Raw genomic sequence first — 21,610 nt, 5'->3', positions numbered from 1 at the left:
TTCCAGTAATTCCAAGTCCACATCATGGACAGGCTTACAGCACATTAAAACCATTGTGCAGGCTGTTCCTTTGTCTATTTATGACTTACTGTGAGACCTCATGTGTGCCTCTTTTTCATAAGTGACGTGCAACAGCCAGTGTTGGGGCTGCAGAAACCCTTACGGATTATTAACCAATACATCAATTATCAGTCGTGTTAGATTGAATAGCTTTGGTTACACAAAGGCTTTCTTTGACTGGCAAAAAGTTGTTGAGCTCTGAACGTTGACATTGTTTGGCTCTTGAGTTGTGTAAGGTTGCAGACCCCAGCTTGGAGGAATCATTCGGCCCTTATGATCGGGCAGACTTAGCGTGCCATAGAAGAGTGCCAGCACAGAGGGTGTTTCTGCCCCTCCTAATTGGGGAATCTTCTTAGGGGTCTGTCGGCCCTTTGACCCTGTCCCCTCTCTGCCATGCTGGGTCTTAAAGGCTCTATACTGTTCTTTTCTCTTCTTGTATCTGCTGCTCTTATCAGTGGGCAAAATCCTCTTTCTGGTCGCTGTGCTGTCTGCATCAGGCGGTCTCTGTGATTCACTATCTAAACATTTTAGGCTCGAAGGGAGTTGAAACGCTTGAAGGAGGAAGCTAGGCGTAAGCATGCTGTTGCGGTCATTTGGGCTTACTGGCTTGGACTGAAGGTACTTTTCTCCAACAACTCCCTTGTGTTAATAATGAACTCAATAAAACGTGGCATCTACTAACCCATAATCAACTCCTGGTGCTCTGGGGCTGCTCTAGCAAGCATGGTCTTTCAGGAATTTTTTTTCCCATTGATTTTTTTTAAATTAAAAAAAAATGCTATTGCATTAAACCCCCTGCAGTCTTTTTCCCCCCAAAGTCTTATTTGCAGCCTGCCTTACTTTGAAGACGCTGCTAATCTTTCCAGGCGTGTGGATTATCAGAGGGACAATAAAATGCCCCGGAGGGATACCCTTGCAGTTATTGACATTGACTTGTGTTGGCAACTGTTCAGACCGCAGTGGCTTGAGACAGTTCTTTGGTAAATCTCCTCTTGCTTTGGTAGGAAACAATTGTGATTCGTCCCGTCCCCCGTCCCCCCCGGGGGTCTGGTATGTTACTTCTGGGAATGTTTAATTGCAGAGCACAATCAATTTTCCCTCAGAGTATTCTGGTAACACTGGATCCCAGCAGAATGTTTCCAGTCCTCAAGCAATTGAGGAGTATCTGGAGCCGGGTTTGCCGCTGGGTCGTTCTTATATGGAGGCGTCATTTTGTGTGAACCGGCACTTGTGAGTGTAACCCCCAGAGTCAAGAGGACCCGGTTCAATGTTTACCCATTCAAAATATAAATCTAATTTATTTAAACGCAACTGTGAAACATTTCCAGAGTTATCAATGCTGGATCAGTAACCAGTGACCCCAGCGCCAAGTCCTACTCACAATCCCTTGGTAAAGTACGCAGGCAGTTCTGTGGATTTGGCCAGAGGTGAGGCCTGGAACAGCGTCCGAAATACCCAAAGGACCTTGCCACAGCAGGACTCTTCTGTTTGTGAAGATGCTGCCTGAATCCTGGAGCTTGCTTGTTGCCCTAGGAGCAGTCCCCCTTTCCTCCCCGCAAGATGAAGTGGGGCTGCTCTGTCCTAGGGTGCTGGTCTCCAAGAGTCAATGAGTTCAGGTGCCAGCAATTCCTGGGCTTTGCTCTTCCTTGCTTCTTCAGCTCTTGTCAGTCACTGCAGTTCTCCCAAGAAGAGTTCAGCTCTTCCAGCTAGCAGCTTCAGCTCTCTGATCTTAGCTCCAAAGCTTGGAAGCAAGCTTTGCCTTCCAAAGAGCAGCAGCTTCAGCTCTCTTCTCTCCCTCCCTCCAGTCTTTCCAGCTAGCCCAGTCCTGCATTATACCACCCCTCCTAGTCATGGTGACCTCTTTTTTATATACATGCCCTATGGGCCTTTGCTAAACATGCAAATTAAACCACCCAAGGTACAGCTCAGTTCTCTGCTAGTCTGGTCTATCTACGTTTCTGCAGTCTATTAACCAGGCCTAGGTCCTAGGCTCCAAACCCTTTTCCCAGTACAGGCTTACATGAGGAGGGGCTATATGAGCAGCCACTACTGTTTCTGCGCTTTCAGCGGCACTTCGTAACTGGCGATTGTACAAAGCGCAGCAGCTGTATCAACGAAAGTGACAGAAATGGCTCCTTCCCATGAGCTCAGAGTCTGCTGGGGTCACCAGCAGGTATGAAACGGGGCCCCCCAGTATCAACCAGGTCTGTGACGTTGCTATGAATTTAAGTCCACTAACATTCCTTCTCATTTGCATTCACTTCAAGCAACCAACTTTGACTAGTTCTCCTCATTGCCGCCCCCCCTTCCAATAAACTAAGTTATTCAATTTTAGGTAAGCTAATTTTGGATTAAACGAGGACTGACATTTTAGAGAGACAGTTGACATTTAATGCTCCAGGTGTTTCTGCTACAGTATGCACCATTCAGAAAATGAGTTTTCAAATTGATCAAAGTCCAAACTTTATATAACATTGGCAGGCCCGTGCTATATCTTCAAACTGGAGTTTGCTCTAATCTCCTCTAAGGGGGGATTATTCAGCCCCTCCCCCAAATGGTTCTGTCCAGCCAGGACCCCTGTCGGGATCAAAACATGGGTGTGCAGGATGAACTTGTGTAGAGGGAGGTAAGTGGAGCAGTGACGATGGTTGGTTTCAGGACCCAGCTGGTGCTTTAAATGGCCCCTTATACTGTAGAGAGGGTGAGTGCAGAACTGCATTGGAAGAGAAGGATTTACCCCCTCCCCCCCACCTGTCATATGTAATTGGGTCCTGAAACTATTTAATTTTTAGGGTCACGCAGAGAAGATGCAGAAAGAAAGGATATTTTTGCATAACTCTTCTGAAAGAAGCTTTTTATGTTTCATCAACATTAAGATGAAGAATGGTTAATATGTCTTGTAACGGGCAGCACCCGCACCCAGTTATTCGTGCAAATGCCGTCTCTAGCTGCTACGTAATTCAAGCTTCTCTGGAAAGTAGCAAGATGTTTCAAAGGACTTTACCCTCTCAGCATACAATGCCAGGTCAAGGAACGTGGCCCCTTTTGCTGGCTGTGGGGAGCCCTTCCTCTGCATTTCATTTTCCACCCTATTTTTGTGGTGGCAGACATTTTCTTACCCTGAGAGGATGCATAATTCTTCTTCCGTGGTTAAATATATTCTTGTTTTGGTCAATGTAAGAATGTCCTTCCAAAACCTGCGTTCGAATTTTACTGGTGTGACTTTTGTATATACAATTTCATCTTTAAACTGGGAATGAAATCCTAGATCAAGCCACTTCCACCCTTCCTCCGCAGAATGGAAGTTCACTAACCACTCGTAAGTGGGAATGTGTGTGGACACTCCGTGGACATACTCGGCAAATGGGAGGGGTGTCTTTGAGAGATCGCCCATACGCGTCTCTTGCCTTTTCCCTCCTCCATCCTTGCTCGTGGCCAGTGCTGTGCTGTCTTTGCCTTTGACTTCAGACTGAAGGGGGAGCAGTCCCCCCCTACTATCTGGAACACTATTTGCTAATGTGGCCAAGCCAAGTGACTAGGGTGGGGTGAGAGGCGATGCCTTGTAAGTCACTGCAGGAGGGCCGTGCCTGTAAGTGCACCTGTGGGTGGGCCGCCCTCGAAGAATACCACCCGACAGGTAAGCCTCTATGCCAGGGACAGTGAGTCCCAATATGCTCAGAGTGCCATCCCGCGCAGTTAAAAAACCAGTCGAGTGTTTTTGTCAAGGGCTACAGATATTGTGCCGTAAAGCAAATAGCTGGAGCTATTGCTGACTCTTGTTAGCGTCTCGCAAGGCCACAGCCAGCCATGGTCTGGCACGATCATACTAGCCTGTGTGTGTGTGACTTTAATTTTGTAAAGCTTCCCGATCTCAGGGAAAGCGTGTCCTCCCTCCAAATACCTGGATCCAACCTGAATGCGATTGGGCAGAACAGGAAGTTGCTAATCGGCTGACAAGCAATTGCTAAGAGGAAAATGTGCATGAAATAGAATCTGCTGCCTGTGTGACATCAGCTAACGTGAGAACACCTTAATGACAGAGAGACTGAAATCTCTCTATACTGGTGAAGTTGGGCAGAATTTGAGCGCTGATTTCACCGACACTTCTTCTTTTTAAAAAAAAATGCCTTCTTGTAGAAAACAAACGCGCTTGGAGAGCTCCTAGAGAGCCGTGTCCATGGAAGCATTTCTGCAGAGCACCCCTGAAGTCCACCTGATAGCAGTCGAATAAACTCTTTATCGTTGCGCTAAAGAAACACACACCTGAATACTTACTCTGATCCTTTTCTCAGGTCCGTAGAGAGTACAGGAAGTTTTTCCGAGCCAACGCGGGAAGGAAAATCTATGAGTTTATACTTCAGAAAATCGTACGTATTTTCATAGTCATAATAATGTTCAAGTATTCTTTCAGCTATACTGTCTTACTGGGAAAGAACAACATGGTACCTAAAGATACTTCTCATTGTGAATAAAATGGACCGATTTAAGAAAACTGTTCTTACGTTACGTAGCAAATCATACCCTTACTAACTATTTGAATTGACTGTGCTGTAAACAGTGCCTGTGGTGCTCTTCTGTGTGGAGTTGAAATGTAGCAGCCGTGATCCTGGGTTTCAAGAGTCACACGTTTGCGTGTAATTTTTAAAAAAATCATACCAATTTGTTTTAGCTAGAATGTGAAGCACCCGCCCTAAATATGTCGTCATGAACAAAAATGTATCACTTAAAAGGCCCACAGATTCTCAGATCTGATCGTTCACAGTTTTCTACTCAAATGGACCCCTTAATTAAAAAGAAGAGTTTGCACTTCTAGGATATAAACACCGAAGACAGATCTTTTGTGGGGTTTGGGAATACATAAAACATTGGTGCAGTTCCAATCTACTACAACTTCTCATTCAGTCATATTCAGAAACATCATCGTTTTTAATTGACATATAACTGGATGCGTGTGAATATGTGTGAATCCTTATAAGCCTTGTGTGTGAAACCTTACAGTCCTATTGAATATTTCAGGAAGTAATATTTAATATTCTACACCCGCCAATTTTAATGGTTTTTTTATACGATGTTTTAATGTTTTTATAATGTTTTTACTGTTTTTAATTTGTTGTCAAACCGCCCTGAGCCCGTCTGACGGGGAGGGCGGTCTAAAAAATGTAATTAAATAAATAAATAAAATAAATAAAGTATTGATTAATCAGAATGCCTTTATTTTTCTTAACGTAGATTCAAAAATATTTCTTGGAAATGAAGAATAAGATGCCTTCTTTATCACCGATAGACAAAAACTGGCCAGCAAGGCCTTACCTCTTTTTGGATTCAACACACAAGGAACTGAAGAGGATATTCCACTTATGGAGGGTAACGTTATACAAGCATTTTTCTGTATGGAGTTAAGATTCTGCTTTTCATTAAAAGTTGAGGTTACAGCAAAAAAAATAATAATACTCCACTAGCTGCCGTGAATATGCCATTATTAAAGCCAGTGGCCTCAGTCAAGAGAAACTGAACAGCATTTAGGTCCCATCCGTTGAGTGGAGAGTCCAGGTAACATTAGTTGTACTATATGGTCTTCAGTCTTGAGAATTTGGGTAGTCGTTAAAATCACGTTACCTGAAGCTTGCAGCAGGAACAATGGACAATTTCTCTGGACAGTTTTGGCATAATACAGGTGGCTTTGTTGGTTTCAGGATTGTGTTTTTTCTGCTTACCTGAGAAACGTACTTATTGAAAATGGCTGAAATTAAAGCCAATAAATAAATATATAAACAGGACAAATCTACTTGTAATCATTTTCTAGTTTCCACTTGGCTCACCACACATATACTGGTATGTGTGTTAGTAATTAGTTTTAAAATAACAAATGAGGCAGCTAAAAATACAGTAGCCAGAACAGTTGTTTAAGAATCAAGTAAGCAGGTAGCATTGGCCAGGTTGGGGGCAGGCTTTAAAGACTCATTAAAGACACATTGAAGACTCACTTGATTTTGTGGCATACATCTGCTTAGAGGTTTAGAAGGTCAGTAGAAAATGATGATGTCGTGGCCAGGTTGGGGGCAGGCTTTAAAGACTCGTTAAAGACACATTAAAGAATCACTTGATTTTGTGGCATACGTCTGTTTAGAGGTTTAGAAGGTCAGTAGAAAATGATGATGTCGTGGTGATTGTGGCATACACAGCGGTCATGCTGGATCCAATCCAGAAATGCATTAGAAAATGTATATTGAGTACCAAGTGACAGCTTGCTTCTGAAGCTGTTTTCAAAGAATAACGTTGTGGTTCATTCATTATGCTTCTTGCAGTGTAAAAAGTACAGAGATGAATTCACAGATCAGAAGAGAGCTGTTTATGAAGAAAAACTGGAAGCCAGCGAACTTTTCAAGGACAAGAAAGCTTTATATCCAGCCAGGTAAAGAGCTCTTCTGCTGCCTGATAAAAACGGCCTAATTTCTGGGAGGTTGCTGCCTCCCCCCACCTCTCTTTCGTAGCAGAGACTACCCCGTTTTAGACCTGCATCCATTTGCTATTCCCCAATGGCCCACCTGCATTACTTGGCACTTTGCTTATTTAGTGAATTTCACAAGATATGGTTTTTGATTTTTGACTCCTTAGTCACTGGGTTTCTTGTTGTGTTGTTACTTGGCTGATTGGCTTAAGCGATTTCTTCTACATTTTTTACATTTGAAAAACAAATCTAACAGAATGATTTCTTCCATGGTTTTTACATTTGTAAAACAGAAAATCTAACAAAAACAGAAAATCTAACAGAAATCTAACCCCGCCAAGGGGGACCCACAGAGAAGTAGTGAATTGAGGCACTACGTGGGTTAAAAATAGATGTTAACTTACTGTCTAACTTAAGAATTCAGCTGCATTGAAGGACCTGTCCTGCTGCACTGCATTCCAAAGAGTGTACCACTTAAAAAACTTTACCAAAATCCCACAGACTGTGATGTGTTTACCCTTGATGGAATTGGAAAATAAACATGGTATCCTATTTCTATATATGACAATGGTGCTAAGCTTTTATATGCACAAAAATGGACAAGTACAGTATTGGCTTCAGTGGATGACTGGATTGTGAAAATGACAGAGTTAGCGGAGATGGCTAAAATGACAGCTCTGATCAGAGATAAAGCACTTTCTATAATTATGGTTAATTGGAAACCCCTTATTGACTTTCTGCGTGAGACAAGAAAAAACAAGCTGATGATTTGTGGATTTAATTTCTAAGAAAATAAATTTGGGAAAAATAAATAGAAGAGGGGCAGTATCGAAAAGGTAAATTCTGGCGGTATGAGAACTACAAGTATATTGTTTGTAATGATATGATAGGTGGTGTAGAGAAAATTGGGAAATGAAATACGTATTATTTTTCTTTGGGTTTCCCCCTTTTTTTCCTTTAATTTTTGTTCTTCTCTTTTTCTCCTTTTTAAATTCCTTTTCTTTCTCTTTTCTCTGCCCTTTTTATTGGGCCTTTAATCTTATCAATAAAATAAAGTCAGTCAAGCAAGCCCTTATTGGCGTATATAAAATACAAAATTTTAAATACAGAGACTCCATACAAAATGAGATTAAAATACAGATAGGAGCAGGGCAACAGTGCAACAAAACCAGTACAGAATATTACTTGTCAGGACATATAGCCGTGGCACTGTAGAGAAACTTAGCTACTGTTTCAGTTATTTCCCCATCTGGGTTGTCAAGCAGGAACTGAACCTTAAAATCATCAGAAAACTCTGAAAGTTGGGCTAATATAGGATGTAGAAGTTCCCGGCGTGGCTCCAGATAAAAAGGGCACTGGAGAAGAACATGGGAAACAGTTTCAACACAGCTCATCAAACAAGGACAACACCTGCTATATAATAAGGAATCCCATGACATCTGCCAGATAAAATGGCTGAAGGAAGAACATTAAATCTGGTCAGAGAAAAGGCTCTACGTAAATTGGGGGCCAGGAGTTGGTAAAGGTATGCTGCTATCAATAAAATAAAAAGTATTCTTCAAAAAAATCCCTTGATGGCATCCTTCAGCTGAAGTTTGTAAATATTGTACATATTGTTCTAGTCACATGAAGATGCTTAAATGAGCCCATCCAGGTTTCGGGAAAGTACCCATTTTGTGAAATGGTCAACTTGGTTTATCACAGAGAGAGAGAGAGAGAGAGAGAGAGAGAGAGAGAGAGAGAAAATCTCTGAAATACGGAATGTGATATGGCACGTACTGTTTTTGTGTACATGAGCAAGCGCTTCCCCCTTCAGCTAATGTTTGGGTGACCCAGAGGAAGAGCCTGTTTTCTTTATCAATGTTTCAAAACTGCATTGGAAACAAGGAGGCGGCACCCTCTCTTCCCTCGTTGCCTAGCTATAACCAGTTCCCTTGTAAAGACTCCCGAGCAGCAGCGGTGTTTATATCAGCAAAAATAAGCAGGAGCCATGGGGCATGTTAAGGACTTCACAAGTTTATACTCCAGCGTAAGATTTTGTGGACCGGAGCCCACTGACATGAGATACAAACGAGATATAAACAGCAGGGTCAAATGGTGATGAAATGCAGAATGTACATGGGGGGAGCTGGAAGTATGTGAGAGGCAAATGTAATCAAGAAAATTAGCAGCAGGAACAACTTAGCATTTGGGCTCTGCTTTACACAGTCACCTCTCGAACACTTTTGATCCAGACGTTGTTTAAATTCATTAGAAAATTCCTAGCTTGAAGGAGTTTGAAACAGATCTCAGCCACAAGGGGCTTGGAAAAGACCTGAGGAGAATGGGTTGGTTTTGGTCTTCAACCAGCAGTTCCCACTGCTGAGCTAAGCTCACCTTGGGTGACTGTAGCAGCTCTCGAGTCTAACAGCAGCTGCAGCCACCCATGATGGTCTCACTTCCGTCTCTCCCTGCTTCCTGCCCTTCTTACCTCCTGAAGCTCTTTTGCTGTCTAGCAGCAGCAAAGAGAAACAAGGAAAATAAGACAGAGGGGTTTTTTTTGCCCCATTGAGATCAGAACTTCGTGATCATATTCCACATAATAGGAGCAGAATGCAATAAAGTAGGGCAATGTCTGCCGTGAGATAAATGGGCAGTTGGGTTGCAGAGGAGGGTATATAGAAAACGCCAGTTGTGCACTGCCGTGTTCTTGTAATTAAATAAGTGAAGACTCTTTTCCTTGAGGAAGACTGGTTCCGACCCCTCTCACGCTCAGGTCTTTTTTCACAGCATTACACTTCCTATCTTAGGTACGTGACTGCTGGTTTCTCTTATCAGTTTCTCAGACAGGTAGAAGCCTGCCGTCCTGCCGAACCTTATCCAGCACTACTTGTTCCCGACACTGCGGGCGGGTGGGGAGCGGTGTGGGTTGCCCAGTTCATATTGCTTAAGGTAGAGAAACGCCGTCTGCGTTCTTTCTTTCCTCCCCTTTGGAAGCAGACATACTTATCTCGTGCGATAAAGACAGCAAACATAACTTTTGAAATTTTGAGGAATTACTATTGTTCAAAATTAATCTCTTGGCTAAAATTAACCCAGTTTGGGCGGCTGAAGTGCTTTGTGTCCCTCTTCCTTCGAGAGTTCTTTAAAATTGGGGTAGATTATTTAGACAGGAAGATACGAACTGGTGCCCCTTGGTTTTTTTCCTGCTGGCTGCCTCCAGTCCACACCTTGGTAGAGGGGCGCCCGATTTGCACGAGCGGACAAATGAAGAAGGGTGAAGGGGTAGAATGCCAGCACAGTGAAATAGACGGTCTCTCTTCAGATGATCGGTGGAGGATCATAGCGAATCACCATCTGGAATATACCTTTATGTGGAAAACGTCCTGCAAGCAGAAAACCAGCCCACCAAAGACAGGAGATAGTTTCGTTTATTTGATTTTTAGCCCGCCAGCCCTGCAAGCAGGCTCAGGGCAGATTACAACAGTATTAAAATACAGAACTACAGAATAATAAACAATATACAACAAAACTATAAATATACAATGAAACAAATCTAAAATACCTGATTAAACAGTAGTAACTACTTGAATGGCAGGTGGAAGCTACTTTTCTGTTTGCATGGAGGGTTTTTTATGCAAAGGAGCATGCCGAGCAGCGGCCCGTTCCATTCTACCATCTCCTTCTGCAGCAAGTGTGAACTGGGCATGAGTCTTAGCCACTCGGGGATGGTGTTCAGCCCAATCACACAGTTTACTGCAGGTCATAGCAACTGGTTGCTTCTGAAAACTTGCAGAGCACCACTTTTTTCTCACCTCTTGCATTTGCCAGTAGGGAAGATCTCCTTGGCATGCCGTTCAAGAATAGACCCGTGATTCCCATCTGCCCGCCCCACAAATCCAAAGCAGCCATGCACAGAAGTTCATGATTGTTACTTGCCTGTATTTTAAAATAAGTTTTATTAACCCGCCTGTCCATGTATATGGAACTTAGTCATTTGTGGTGCATTTATATTCTGGAAGGGGTAAGGAACAACACTCTCCCGGTTCATAAAAGCTTGGATCACATGCAAGCAAGCACTTCTTTCCTGCCCTTGACAGCCAGGCATGTCGTTACTTACACGTCTGGTTCGCCTTGCGTCTTAAGTGCTCCCAGATTCCTTCTCCTATTGATCCTTTATTAATGTTTATTTCCTTTGTCTCCCTAAAGCGTCGGGCAGCCATTCCAAGGGGCTTACCTTGAAATCAGCAAGAACCCCAAGTACAAAAAACTAAAAGACGCCGTGGAGGAGAAAATTATCATTGCCGAAGTAGTAAACAAAATCAACAGAGCAAATGGGAAGGTAAGAATGTGTGTGTTCTGTTGAGGACTGGTTCTGTGTGTAAGAGGCTTAATTTGGTTCTGATGCGTAAGACTTAATTTGTTGTAAACTTGTATTATGGGAGAGATCTATTTTTCTGGATATTTCCGTTTGTGTTAAATCAGCTTTTTACTGGACTGCTTGCTATGAATCAATAGCAACAGTAGTTGCATTTAATATTCTAGTGTTTCTAGTTTTTACACGTGGCCAGTTCTGGTTGACCTTACTGTTGACTTCAGGCTGTTTCATCTTGGTGTCCTGTTTTCACACATGAACATCAGACAATCAACTTTAACTTGCTTCCCCGCAACATTTGTCAAGGATGGAGCAGTCTTCAGAACGGGAAGGCACCCTTGGGTGCAAGCAAGGTTGTCACTCAGAGTAGCAGAAAACCAAGTGGTTTCCTTTCAGACTGGCCCTGTCTGGCCTGCAAATAGCAGGTTACAATCCTGGCTCTACTTTGCTGGAATTACGGAGAGCAGAAAACTTCTCCTTCGGAACCACTGACCTGCCTCCCTATTCAGCCTGGAGCAAAAGCGTTGCTGCAGTTGCATTTCACAGGAGAGATCATCGGTCACCTCCTATCCCCTTCGACAACTGTGGTGGAAAAAGTAGTGTGGTTGTTGTGGATTTTCCGGGCTGTATAGCCGTGGGCTCGGCATTGTAGTTCCTGACGTTTCGCCAGCAGCTGTGACTGACATCTTCAGAGATGTAGCACAAAAAGACAGAGATCTCTCAGTGTCACAGTGTGGAGAAGATGTTGGCAGGTAATTTATATCTACTCAGGAAAGTGGGTTTGGGCTGAGTCATCCTGTAAGAGTTTCCCAGGGTGTGGAATGCTAATGGAGGGAGGCTTCACTGTATCCTGAGGAGGTTCTTTTGCATATGGATTGGTGAAACGTCAGAAACTACAATGCCAAGACCACAGCTATACAGCCCGGAAAATCCACAACAACCATCGTTCTCGGTCCGTGAAAGCCTTTGACAATACATCGAAAAAGAAGTAAGCTGCGCAATCCCCCTCCAGCTAAAAAAAAGATGCTTTGGGCAAAATCCTCTGCTTTTTTTCCTTTCCTCTCTGGCCAGGAAAGAGCAAGAGCAGCTGGTGGCATCTTTAAGGGGAGAAAATGGGCTCCCGAGTGTTGCTGTTCTTCTCCGTGCTTCCTTGGAGGTCAAAAAACAAGGGCTTCCTTCTGCTCTCCCTGCTCGCCTCCCTCCTCTCAGCTAGGGAAGAACTTAAGCCCAGTGACTTTCTCACTGCACCTGGTGTGGCCGGTGTGTCCTAACTGAGCCCCAGGCGGCTTCGCTCTACTGCCCCACGGCCCCACCTTTCCCTCTCAGGAACCCTTCCTGCCCCTGGGGCAATTCGAGCCTTGCCTGCTAGCCTTGATTCAGGCAGCCTGCTTTTCATGGTGCCTAGCTGCCTCCTCGAGGTGAGGCCTTTTCCTTCTACCTTTGCACTCTGTTAACATCATTGGCTACGGCGCCCCTGGCTGGTATTCAGAGCCCTTCCCAGAAACGGGTTCGTCCAGCCCTCCAGAACCAGAACACTCCAGGCTGTTCATCAGCTATTAGCAAGGGGGCCACAGAATGGGCACTAACACCTCATCATCTGTTGAGGGTCTTCTCCATCTTTTTCATCGCCCGCAAGAAAAATGCAGACACCAAGAGCGGTCTGGAATGTGAAATGGTTAAACCACTGGATAAAAAAATAGATCTGAAGAAGAGAGCTGTGGTTCTCGAAAGCTTATGCTACAGTAAAGTTGGTTAGTCTTAAAGGGGCTACTGGACTCTTTACTATTTTGCTACTGCAGACGAACACGGCTAACTCTTCTGGATCTATGACCACGGGATAAAGTGATTTTGGACGGAGACTTTCACAGCAGTCGTCTGGGACATTCAGCCCCGCGGTTTTTATTGTCTCAGCAGGCCTGTTGGACAGCCATCTATATACCCCCATCAGGGAATCCCACAGTGGGGGGCTTTTTCAATCATAAATATGAGGCGCCACTTTCAATTTTGAGCCTGCCAGTCGTGTCCTTGCTTCCTTTCCTTGGATATTTACTGGTTGCCCTAATCCCCCACCCTTGGCTCTAGGACCTCTTGCTTCCCATATGTTTTAATGATAACCTAATGAGATTGTCCAGCCCTTTAGCAGGAAATGCAGGATGTTGGCACCTCTCCCGCCACCCTCCAAAGCTTCAGAGTCGACCAGAAGAAAAGCACCCTTGGGCCCAGCCAGCAGGTTCAGCACCTGGGAGTTTGAACAAACCCTTAGAGGGAATAGATCTTCCCCTCTGGGCAAAGAATGACAAAGGTCAGGGATCTCCCCCGCCCAAGACATTCAAGTGCCATAAACATCCGATGACACCCTGAAAAACACCAGGCTAACGAAACACTCTATACCTGACAATAGCCCTGCAGAGAAGATTAGTACATCAAGCGCCAATCCATATGCAAAAGAACCTCCTCAGGATACAGTGAAGCCTCCCGCCATTAGCATTCCACACCCTGGGAAACTCTTACAGGATGACTCAGCTCAACCCCACCCCTCCTGAGTAGATATAAATGACCTGCCAACATCTTTTCCACACTGTGACACTGAGAGATCTCTGTCTTTCGGTGCTACACCTCTGAAGATGCCAGCCACAGCTGCTGGCGAAACGTCAGGAACTACAATGCCAAGACCACGGCAATACAGCCCGGAAAACCCACAACCATCCTATGACACTCTTCTTCTGTGTACGCTAGACTCTTGCAAAGAAGTAATTATTTGGGCGAGATTCCACGCACTGCAGCTACAGAGACTTCTTGCTTTCTGAGTAGTGATACCACAACAGGCCAGCATTATAGTGCGTGTTCCAGTCTTCACACGGAGTCAGCTAATGTCATGGCTGGATGGGAAGTAAGAGCACTCTAGGCCACTCGTTTAAGAACCGATGCACCTCCTAGTTGAAACTGAACTCCGACAAGACTGAAGTGATGCTTGTTGGGAAGGCAGGGGTCTTGAAAGACTCCCACTTTCGATGGAGTTCGTCTGACCCTCACAGACTCGGTTAAGAGCCTAGAGGTTATACTGGGTCCAGCGCTACTACTAGAAAAACAAGTTAAGGCGGCCACAAAAAATGCTTAGTACAATCTCACCTTAGCCTGGAAGATGGCTTCTTACCTCGACATGGCCGACCTGGTCACCTGGATTCATGCTATGGTAACATCAAGGCTATTATAATGCACTATACATTGGTCTCCCATGTAAGTTAACTAGGAGACTCCAATTGGTGCAAAATGCTGCAGCTTGACTGTTAGCAGGAGCGAGCAGGAGCATGAACATCACCGCCATCCTACATCTGACGAAGAGAACTGTGGTTCTCGAAAGCTTATGCCACAGTAAAGTTGGTTAGTCTTAAAGGTGCTACTGGACTAGTTTCTATTTTGCTACTGCAGACGAACACAGCTAACTCCTGGATCTATGCCATCCTACAGTCACTCCATCCTACAGTCACTCCATATCAGTTACCATGCTCAGTTCAAGGTATTGGTTATTACATACAAAGCTCTTCACGGCCTTGGCCCAGCATACCTGTGAGACCACCACCCTTCCTATGCTCCTCCACGGCATCTTTGCTCATCAGAACAGGGTCTCTTGCAGGTGCCAGCCTGCACATGGGTGAAATCAACAGCAGCCCACACACGGGCTTTCTCTGGTGGCCCCTGCCCTGTGGAACGGCCTGCCTGAGGAGGTCAGGAGAGCCCCCACTCTCCTGGCTTTCCACAAACGATGCAAAACCGAATTATTCAAGCAGGCTTTTTTACTCAGATAGGAGGGAACTATTGTAGGGAGGGGTGGGGGTCTCAGCTGCTTTGTTAATGAGTTAGGGACTATAGACTTCACCACTACGTTGCCTTGCATATTATCTGTTGCTTTGAATATGTACTCCTGTATACTACCTGTGCTTCATGTTACATAATGTCAGTCCTAGAATTGATTCTGTTCTGTTTTGGCAATTCTTCAACTCTGTATTGGATGCTTGCTAATGCTATGTCTTTGTAAAATCCTATGGCATTGTTTATGGAAATGCCCTTGACACTGTATGGAAATGTCCTTGATATTGATTGTACTAATTTCACACTATGTAATCCGCCTTGAGTCTCAGTGAGAAAGGCGGACTATAAATGACAAATAAATAAATAAATAAATTGCCATAGATGCCACTCTAGCATGCTGGGAGGACCCACTTGATGGCACAGCTCCACTGCACCAAGCAGGGGTCAGAGAAGATCACTGACCGATTAGAGCCCTTACAGTGAAATCCTAAACAGAGTTACTCCGATCTAAGCCCAGTGAAATCAGTGGTCTTAAACTGAAGTAACTCTGCTTAGGATTGCACTGTGAGTTGCTAAATTTTTAGGAGCAAAGATACCAAAAAATCAGAAGCCCCATAAGTTTCCTTTTTGAGAATGTTCTCCTCTATAGCTAGACGCATCAAGGAATGTATCTGTTGTTTCTACTAATCTACGGTAACAGCCTCTGGAGGCTATAATCCTTCACCCCCTTAGAGGAGCCATGACATCAGCAGCCTACAGAAGTTGCCTATCCTTAGAAACAGTGTGTAAGGTGACTGCACGGAAGTCCGTTCCCTCCTCTGCCAAGCGTCACTGCATAGGTTGCTTTTACTCGACCGAAGCCGCTTTTGGAAGGTGGCTATTGCCGAAGGTATTACCAGATAACTAGACTGCCCCCAAAGGGTCTGCTCAGCTCTCTCCCTTCTTGAAGGCTGCCCCAACCCAGGAACCGTGAGAAAATGAGAGCAAGTTTGGTGTAGTGGTTAAGAGCGCGGGACTCTAATCTGGAGAGCCAGGTTTGATTCCCCACTCCTCCGCTTGAAGCCAGCTGGGTGACCTTGGGCGAGTCACAGCTCTCTCAGAGCGCTCTCAGCCCCACCCACCTCACAGGGTGTTTTGTTGTGGGGATGATAACAACATACTTTGTAAACCGCTCCGAGTGGGCATTAAGTTGTTCTGAAGGGCGGTATATAAATCTATTATTATTATTATTATTATTATTATTATTATTATTATTATTATTATTATTATTATTATTATTAAATTACATTGTAAGCCACCTTGTGTTCCTGCAAGGTTGAAAGGCAGCTAATAAATATGTTAAATGAAAATCATAAATAATGTAAGTAGTAAAAAAAAAATCAATACTTTCCGTGAAGTGTCATTTTTAGCAGTTCTGGAATAGGGCAGGAGGCGGCACGTTGTCCTAACACAGAGCTTTCATTGATTGTTTTGGGACAGCCAGCCTGACTCATCATAGGCTTATAGTGAAATCCTAAACAGAGTTATTCTAGTCTAAGCGCATTGATTTTAATGGGCTTAGACTGGAGTAACTCTGCTTAGGATTTCACTGTTCAGGTTCCGAGCGATGTCCCTTTTCTCTGTTCTGGGTTGGTTTCTTCTGGTTAGTTCAGTTATAGGAGACACGTATAGGGGCTGTTCCAGACTAAAGTTCCATTTGAGGGAAGTCCCGCCCCTCGTTTCTCCTTTGAACAACCGTTTTGTCTGCAACCGAGAGGAATTGGTGGATGTCTTGAAGACTGCCCCACCTCGGAACCACTGAGAAGGAAATTTCTCAATGAATCTCACTTGGCCGTTGGGCAGTTCATCCTAAGAGATTTAGTCGCCATGCTGTGTTCTTTGGACCATCTTGGTCATCCGGATTTTTGAAAACATTGGTGCACATTTGACTTGAAAAGGTGTTGGGGAACATGTACTTCTACAGGCCCAGAAATAACCTTTTATCGTTCTTTCGCAGTGCACTGCTCGGATTTTCTTGCTCACAAAAAATAATGTCCTCCTTGCCGATCAAAAGTCAGGGAATATCAAGTCAGAGCTTCCCCTAGGAGATGTCACTAAGGTGTCCATGAGCTCTCAGAACGATGGCTTCTTTGCTGTACACCTCAGAGAGGTAGGTGTCCAGTCTCATATGATACATCCACATACACAAATTGCTGTTCTCAACACCTAGTTTCCTTTCTCTGCCAGGGGTCGGGAGCAGCTGGGAAGGGAGACTTCCTGTTCAGCAGCGATCATCTGATCGAAATGGCTACCAAGCTTTACCGCACCACGCTCAGCCAAACCAACCAGAAACTCAACATTGAAATATCTGATGAGTATGTTTTTGGCTCTGCATGTTTTTTAATGCTAAAAATATTCAAACAAGGTACAACGGGTTAAAAAGAAGAAATTCCAATATAGAAACCAGTAAAAACATAAGATGCTAAGAAAAAAATTATCAAGACCAGGGAAAGCTTGTGAAAAATAGAGTAGTTTTCACCTGCTGGCAAGACGATGTAACTTAATATACCTCCCTGGACAGGGAACATATAGTATGGGTGCCACAACAGAGAAGGCCCTGCTCCATTCCCTTATTTCTCCTTTCAACCTGACTAACGGCATAAGCCAGGTTTGGTGTTCCTCCTTGGCCTAAGACTGTTTGCACAAAGGAACCTTCTGATTGTTTTCTGTCTCTGATTACTCTGGCTTACCTACATAATACCTGGAAGTCAAGTGCCAAGGTGACTGCATCAGCTATTAGGGCCTCCTCCTCGTTGGTATTTAAGCATGGATGCACATCCATAGGCATTTCTTTCTTCACAGAGCCATGTTCTTCTTGACATCCTCACTGTTAGGAATGTATGGAACGTAATTGATCGCATTTCATGACAAGTCGGCCTTCCTGAGAACAAAGGGCGGCCAAATCAGCCCCTCCTAGTAATCGTTGTGGTGCGTGTTCTCATAAAATGGAGCCTTGTGGCTCACTAATTTATTGCTGTGGAATTCCTAGCCTGCCGGAGGGTCTGGAAAAAAATGAGACTGAAGAATTTTTAGTATATTTAGCATGAGTAGAAATTGGTGTTTCTTGGAAGTATGTGGGAGTTTTCTTAAGAGAATAAAAAGCATGTTTAGTTTATTGCATATAAGTTGTTGATGTTCTTGACTGGTCAAGTTTGTCTTGTCTAGGATCTCCTTCCCATGTGTGATAATGCCTTTGATTTCTAAAGGCTGTGTTACACAAATCAGATTTTCTATACAGGTGCCATTTACATGTAAGAAAATTACATTGCCCGCCCCCTCCCTCTCTGTCTCCCCCCTCTCTCTCTCCCTCCCCCTCTCTCCCTCTCTCTCCGTCTCTCCCCCTCTCCCCCTTGCTCTCCCTCTCTCTTCCCCCTCTCTCCCCCCTCCCCCTCCCCTCCCCCCCCAACACACACACTCACACACCACCACCACCCCTGCTGCAGGAACCACTGTCAAGTGGTGCCCCTGCTTTGAAAATATACTTGGCAACATAGACCATAAGAACTGCCCTTCCATGCAAAATTGCAAATAGGACATGGCTCTGGAGAGAAGTTGGCCTAACAACAGTGATGAAATATTATTAGAAATGGCACTCAAGAAAAGAAACTGAGTTCCTGAATAGACAAACAGATGGATGTGGATTTATAATAGTCATATTATGGTATGATATTATAAATTAAGTTGTCAGTCTAGCCCCATCTGAAAGTTGTGAGAAAAAGAGAATTGGGGAATGAATCACTGTGGCAGTTGCCGCTGGAGCCTGCAGAAGTCTGCCACCTGCTCTCTGAAATGTTTGTATCTTTTAAATGTAATGTGAACGGAGCGACAGTGTTATGCAGTGGTTAGTGTCAGGGTAGGATCTGGGATACCCAGGTTTGTTTTTTTTTAAACAATTTTTATTGGGTGAGTTAGTACATAAATCATTTCATACATAATCTGTTATTCCCCATATCCTAATTTCCCCCACCCACTCCTCCCCCCTTTTTTACTAGACTTCCAACAGTTTTCCAACCCATTATCCAATTATATCTACTATATACTATTATATTACTTAAAGTAAAATATTATTTCTTAAAAACATTATCTTATCTTCACAAATATCTATTTACCCTTCGTAAAGATCACTTTACCCCCCCCCCTTAAAAATTATGGGATACCCGGGTTTGAATTCCTACTTCAAAAAGCAAAACGCCGAAGCTCAAGGAAGTGAAAAATGGGGTTACAAAGAAACACCCTGTGCACGTAAATAGATAGTCAATTTCAATGTTATATTCCACACAGTACGTATCTGTTACAATTCATCACATACAATCAATCACGTAGTCCAATACCCCATTATATTTACTGGGTATGCATCATTAATCATTTATGGGTTGGGACAATGATTTTACTGCAGCCTGGATTTGAGAAAGGTTCATTAAGAAAATTAATAAATTGGCTAGAGGAAGACAAGACTCGAAATGAGCCGATAGCAAAAGAGCTGGCAAAGCTCGTAGCCTACACCGTCTACACCTTTGAAGTACTGCTTCCACTTCACCACACCAGAGGAAACAAACAGCTTGCGTGGACTTTGTGCCGGGCGATTTTGTGTGCTCGACAAAGGCGACATAAAAACGGAAAGGACAGATGAAATAATTTAATGACTCATACCCAGTAAATATAATGGGGTATTGGACTATGTGATTGATTGTATGTGATGAATTGTAACAGATACATACTGTGTGGAATATAACATTGAAATTGACTATCTATGTGCATAGGGTGTTTCTTTGTAACCCCATTTTTCACCTCCTTGAGCTTCTGCTTTTTGATTACTGGTTTATTAGGAGGTTTCCCTCTTGAGTTTGGTTTGAATTCCTACTTGCCATAGAAGCTTGCTGGCCCTTTTGACCCCCTCTGGTTCCTTGGATAAAAGTTGCAGTTCTCCCTGCAGGGGACCTGGGATCCCTTTGTGTGCTTTTAGCCTCTCTGCCAAGTGACAGCCTTGCTCTGTGGTATACATACGTTTGAGTCTGCTCTGAAGTACTGCCTGGGTGTGTGTGTTGTGTGTTTACTTTAATCTCTGTTGGAAGCTTCCTTTGTGTTAAAATGCCTTCTAGAATGGTGGCAGCGGAGGTGGCCTTCTGTTCTGTTCCCCTTCTTTACTCTTATTTATTTATTTATTTTATCACATTTCTAGACCGCCCTCCCCGTCAGACAGGCTCAGGGCGGTTTAACAACAGTTTAAAACAGTAAAAGCATTATAAAAACATTAAAACATTATGGGTGGTGGAAGGTCTTCAGTGGTATGGCCGGGGAGAGGACAGCCTAGCCCCCACCAAATGTCTGGCGGAACATCTCCGTCTTGCAGGCCTGGCGGAAAGATAACAAATCCTGCCGGGCCCTAGTTTCAAGGCAGCACGCATGGTTTTATCCAGTCTGTCCTCACAGCAACCCTGTGAGCTAGCTGAGGCCTAGCGAGTGACTGTACCAAAGTCGTCCAGTGTGTTTTACGTTAGTGGGAGGATTTGAACGCAGGTCTTACCAGTCATAGTCGAATGCTCTCACTACTACACAACATTGGCTAGCCACCTGTGGCACTGGGGCAAGTTAAATAGCGATACGGTGCTTTCGCTGTTTATTTCCAGGGTTTCTACATGAATGTTTTTGTGGGAAAGGACATTCAGGAATGCAGAAATTAATTATTTGTGCACAGTAGAGAATTTTGCCTACCGACTGGGAAAGTATCAGAAACTGTATAATAGCACCAAAAGAGTGATGAAAATGGACTGCAAAAATTTGTGTGACCGCTTTGGAAAAGCTGGCTAGGAATGGAACTTGACATTCATTTAAAAAGGGCGATAAAAATATACTTCCGTCTTTCATGTAATTCTTGAGGCTTTCAGGAAAATTGAATACATTAAGCCCTAATAGATGGAGGTGCCAAGTTGCTCATCTGCTTTTACCACGTAAAAAGTTCTAGTAGAACTTGGGTTTTAAGAGCCATCTGTCCGTTTGAGCTACCTATCAGCTGAAAAGTTTACTTACTCCATTTATACCCCACTTTCTCCCCAATGGGGACTCAAAGCAGCTGACATAGTTCTCTCTTCCATATTATCCTCACAACAGCCCTGCGAGGTAGGTTAGGCTGAGTGTGTGTGACTGGCCAAAGGTCACCCAGCAAGCTTTCTTGGGAAAGTGGGGATTCAAACCTGGATCTCCCAGATCCTAGTCCGACACCTTAACCACTATACCATGCTGGCGGGCTGTGCAGCTTAGCCCAAAAAGCAATCAGGACTTTGAATATTTTCTTAAAGCAAGGATAAAAGTCCTTCATATTGTTAAGAAAACTCTGAAAACGTAATTGTCCTATAGGCAAGGAACATCCCCCAAATTCCCTAGCATGTCATTCCAAATCTCTTAAGACGTGATCCAGCCAAAGTTAAGCATTCTAAGATTCCCTTTTTTCCCAGTGGGAGAAAATTATGCACACGATTAATTTGAAATCCCAGTGAAATCAATGGGATTTAGAAGTGGGGTCCCCCCCCCGGAGGGTGCCCACAGTAATTTTCTAAGCCCATGCACATCTTGTTTGGTCAGGGCCAGGTGTGTCAAGACTGTAAGCACTTTCGTATTGAAGCTGCAGGTGGAAGAGAGGAATGTTTGAGGGTTTTGGAAGAAAGGAAGAAGCTGACACCCGAGTCTCAGAAATGGGAGTGGCGATACTGTAGCGTTTTAAGTGGCTTTTTTTGTGCATGGACACTTGGAGAATTAGGAACAGAATCCTTTGGAGTTCAGGCCAAAGGGCTTGTTCTGTATTTGTAGTGGAGGCTGGTGGGAGTACATCATAAGCCCTTAGGAAGGGTGTGAGTAGTTTGTGGGAGGTGTGAGCTGCTATATTTTCTGACCAAGCAAGTTGA

At 44.0% G+C, this 21,610-nt stretch overlaps 1 protein-coding gene across 3 annotated transcripts in view; it reads left to right on the top strand.

Moving 5' to 3' along the window:
- Positions 1 to 21,610, top strand: part of MYO1B (myosin IB) — a 211,803-nt gene that overhangs the window by 181,718 nt on the left and 8,475 nt on the right. For 2 of the 3 annotated variants that reach the window (XM_054970607.1, XM_054970606.1), the window contains 7 exons: positions 592 to 678; positions 4,353 to 4,427; positions 5,290 to 5,424; positions 6,366 to 6,472; positions 10,697 to 10,829; positions 16,669 to 16,821; positions 16,899 to 17,026. In XM_054970607.1, coding sequence (XP_054826582.1) covers positions 592 to 678; positions 4,353 to 4,427; positions 5,290 to 5,424; positions 6,366 to 6,472; positions 10,697 to 10,829; positions 16,669 to 16,821; positions 16,899 to 17,026 — 818 coding nt within the window. The remainder of the gene's footprint in view (positions 1 to 591; positions 679 to 4,352; positions 4,428 to 5,289; positions 5,425 to 6,365; positions 6,473 to 10,696; positions 10,830 to 16,668; positions 16,822 to 16,898; positions 17,027 to 21,610) is intronic. The other variant, XM_054970608.1, reaches the window with a different exon arrangement.

Source organism: Eublepharis macularius, chromosome 2 (assembly GCF_028583425.1).
Source record: "Eublepharis macularius isolate TG4126 chromosome 2, MPM_Emac_v1.0, whole genome shotgun sequence".
Classification (NCBI taxonomy): Eukaryota; Metazoa; Chordata; class Lepidosauria; order Squamata; family Eublepharidae; genus Eublepharis; species Eublepharis macularius.
Note: the sequence above shows the minus strand (reverse complement) of the source record. Positions and strands in the feature narration are given on the sequence as shown.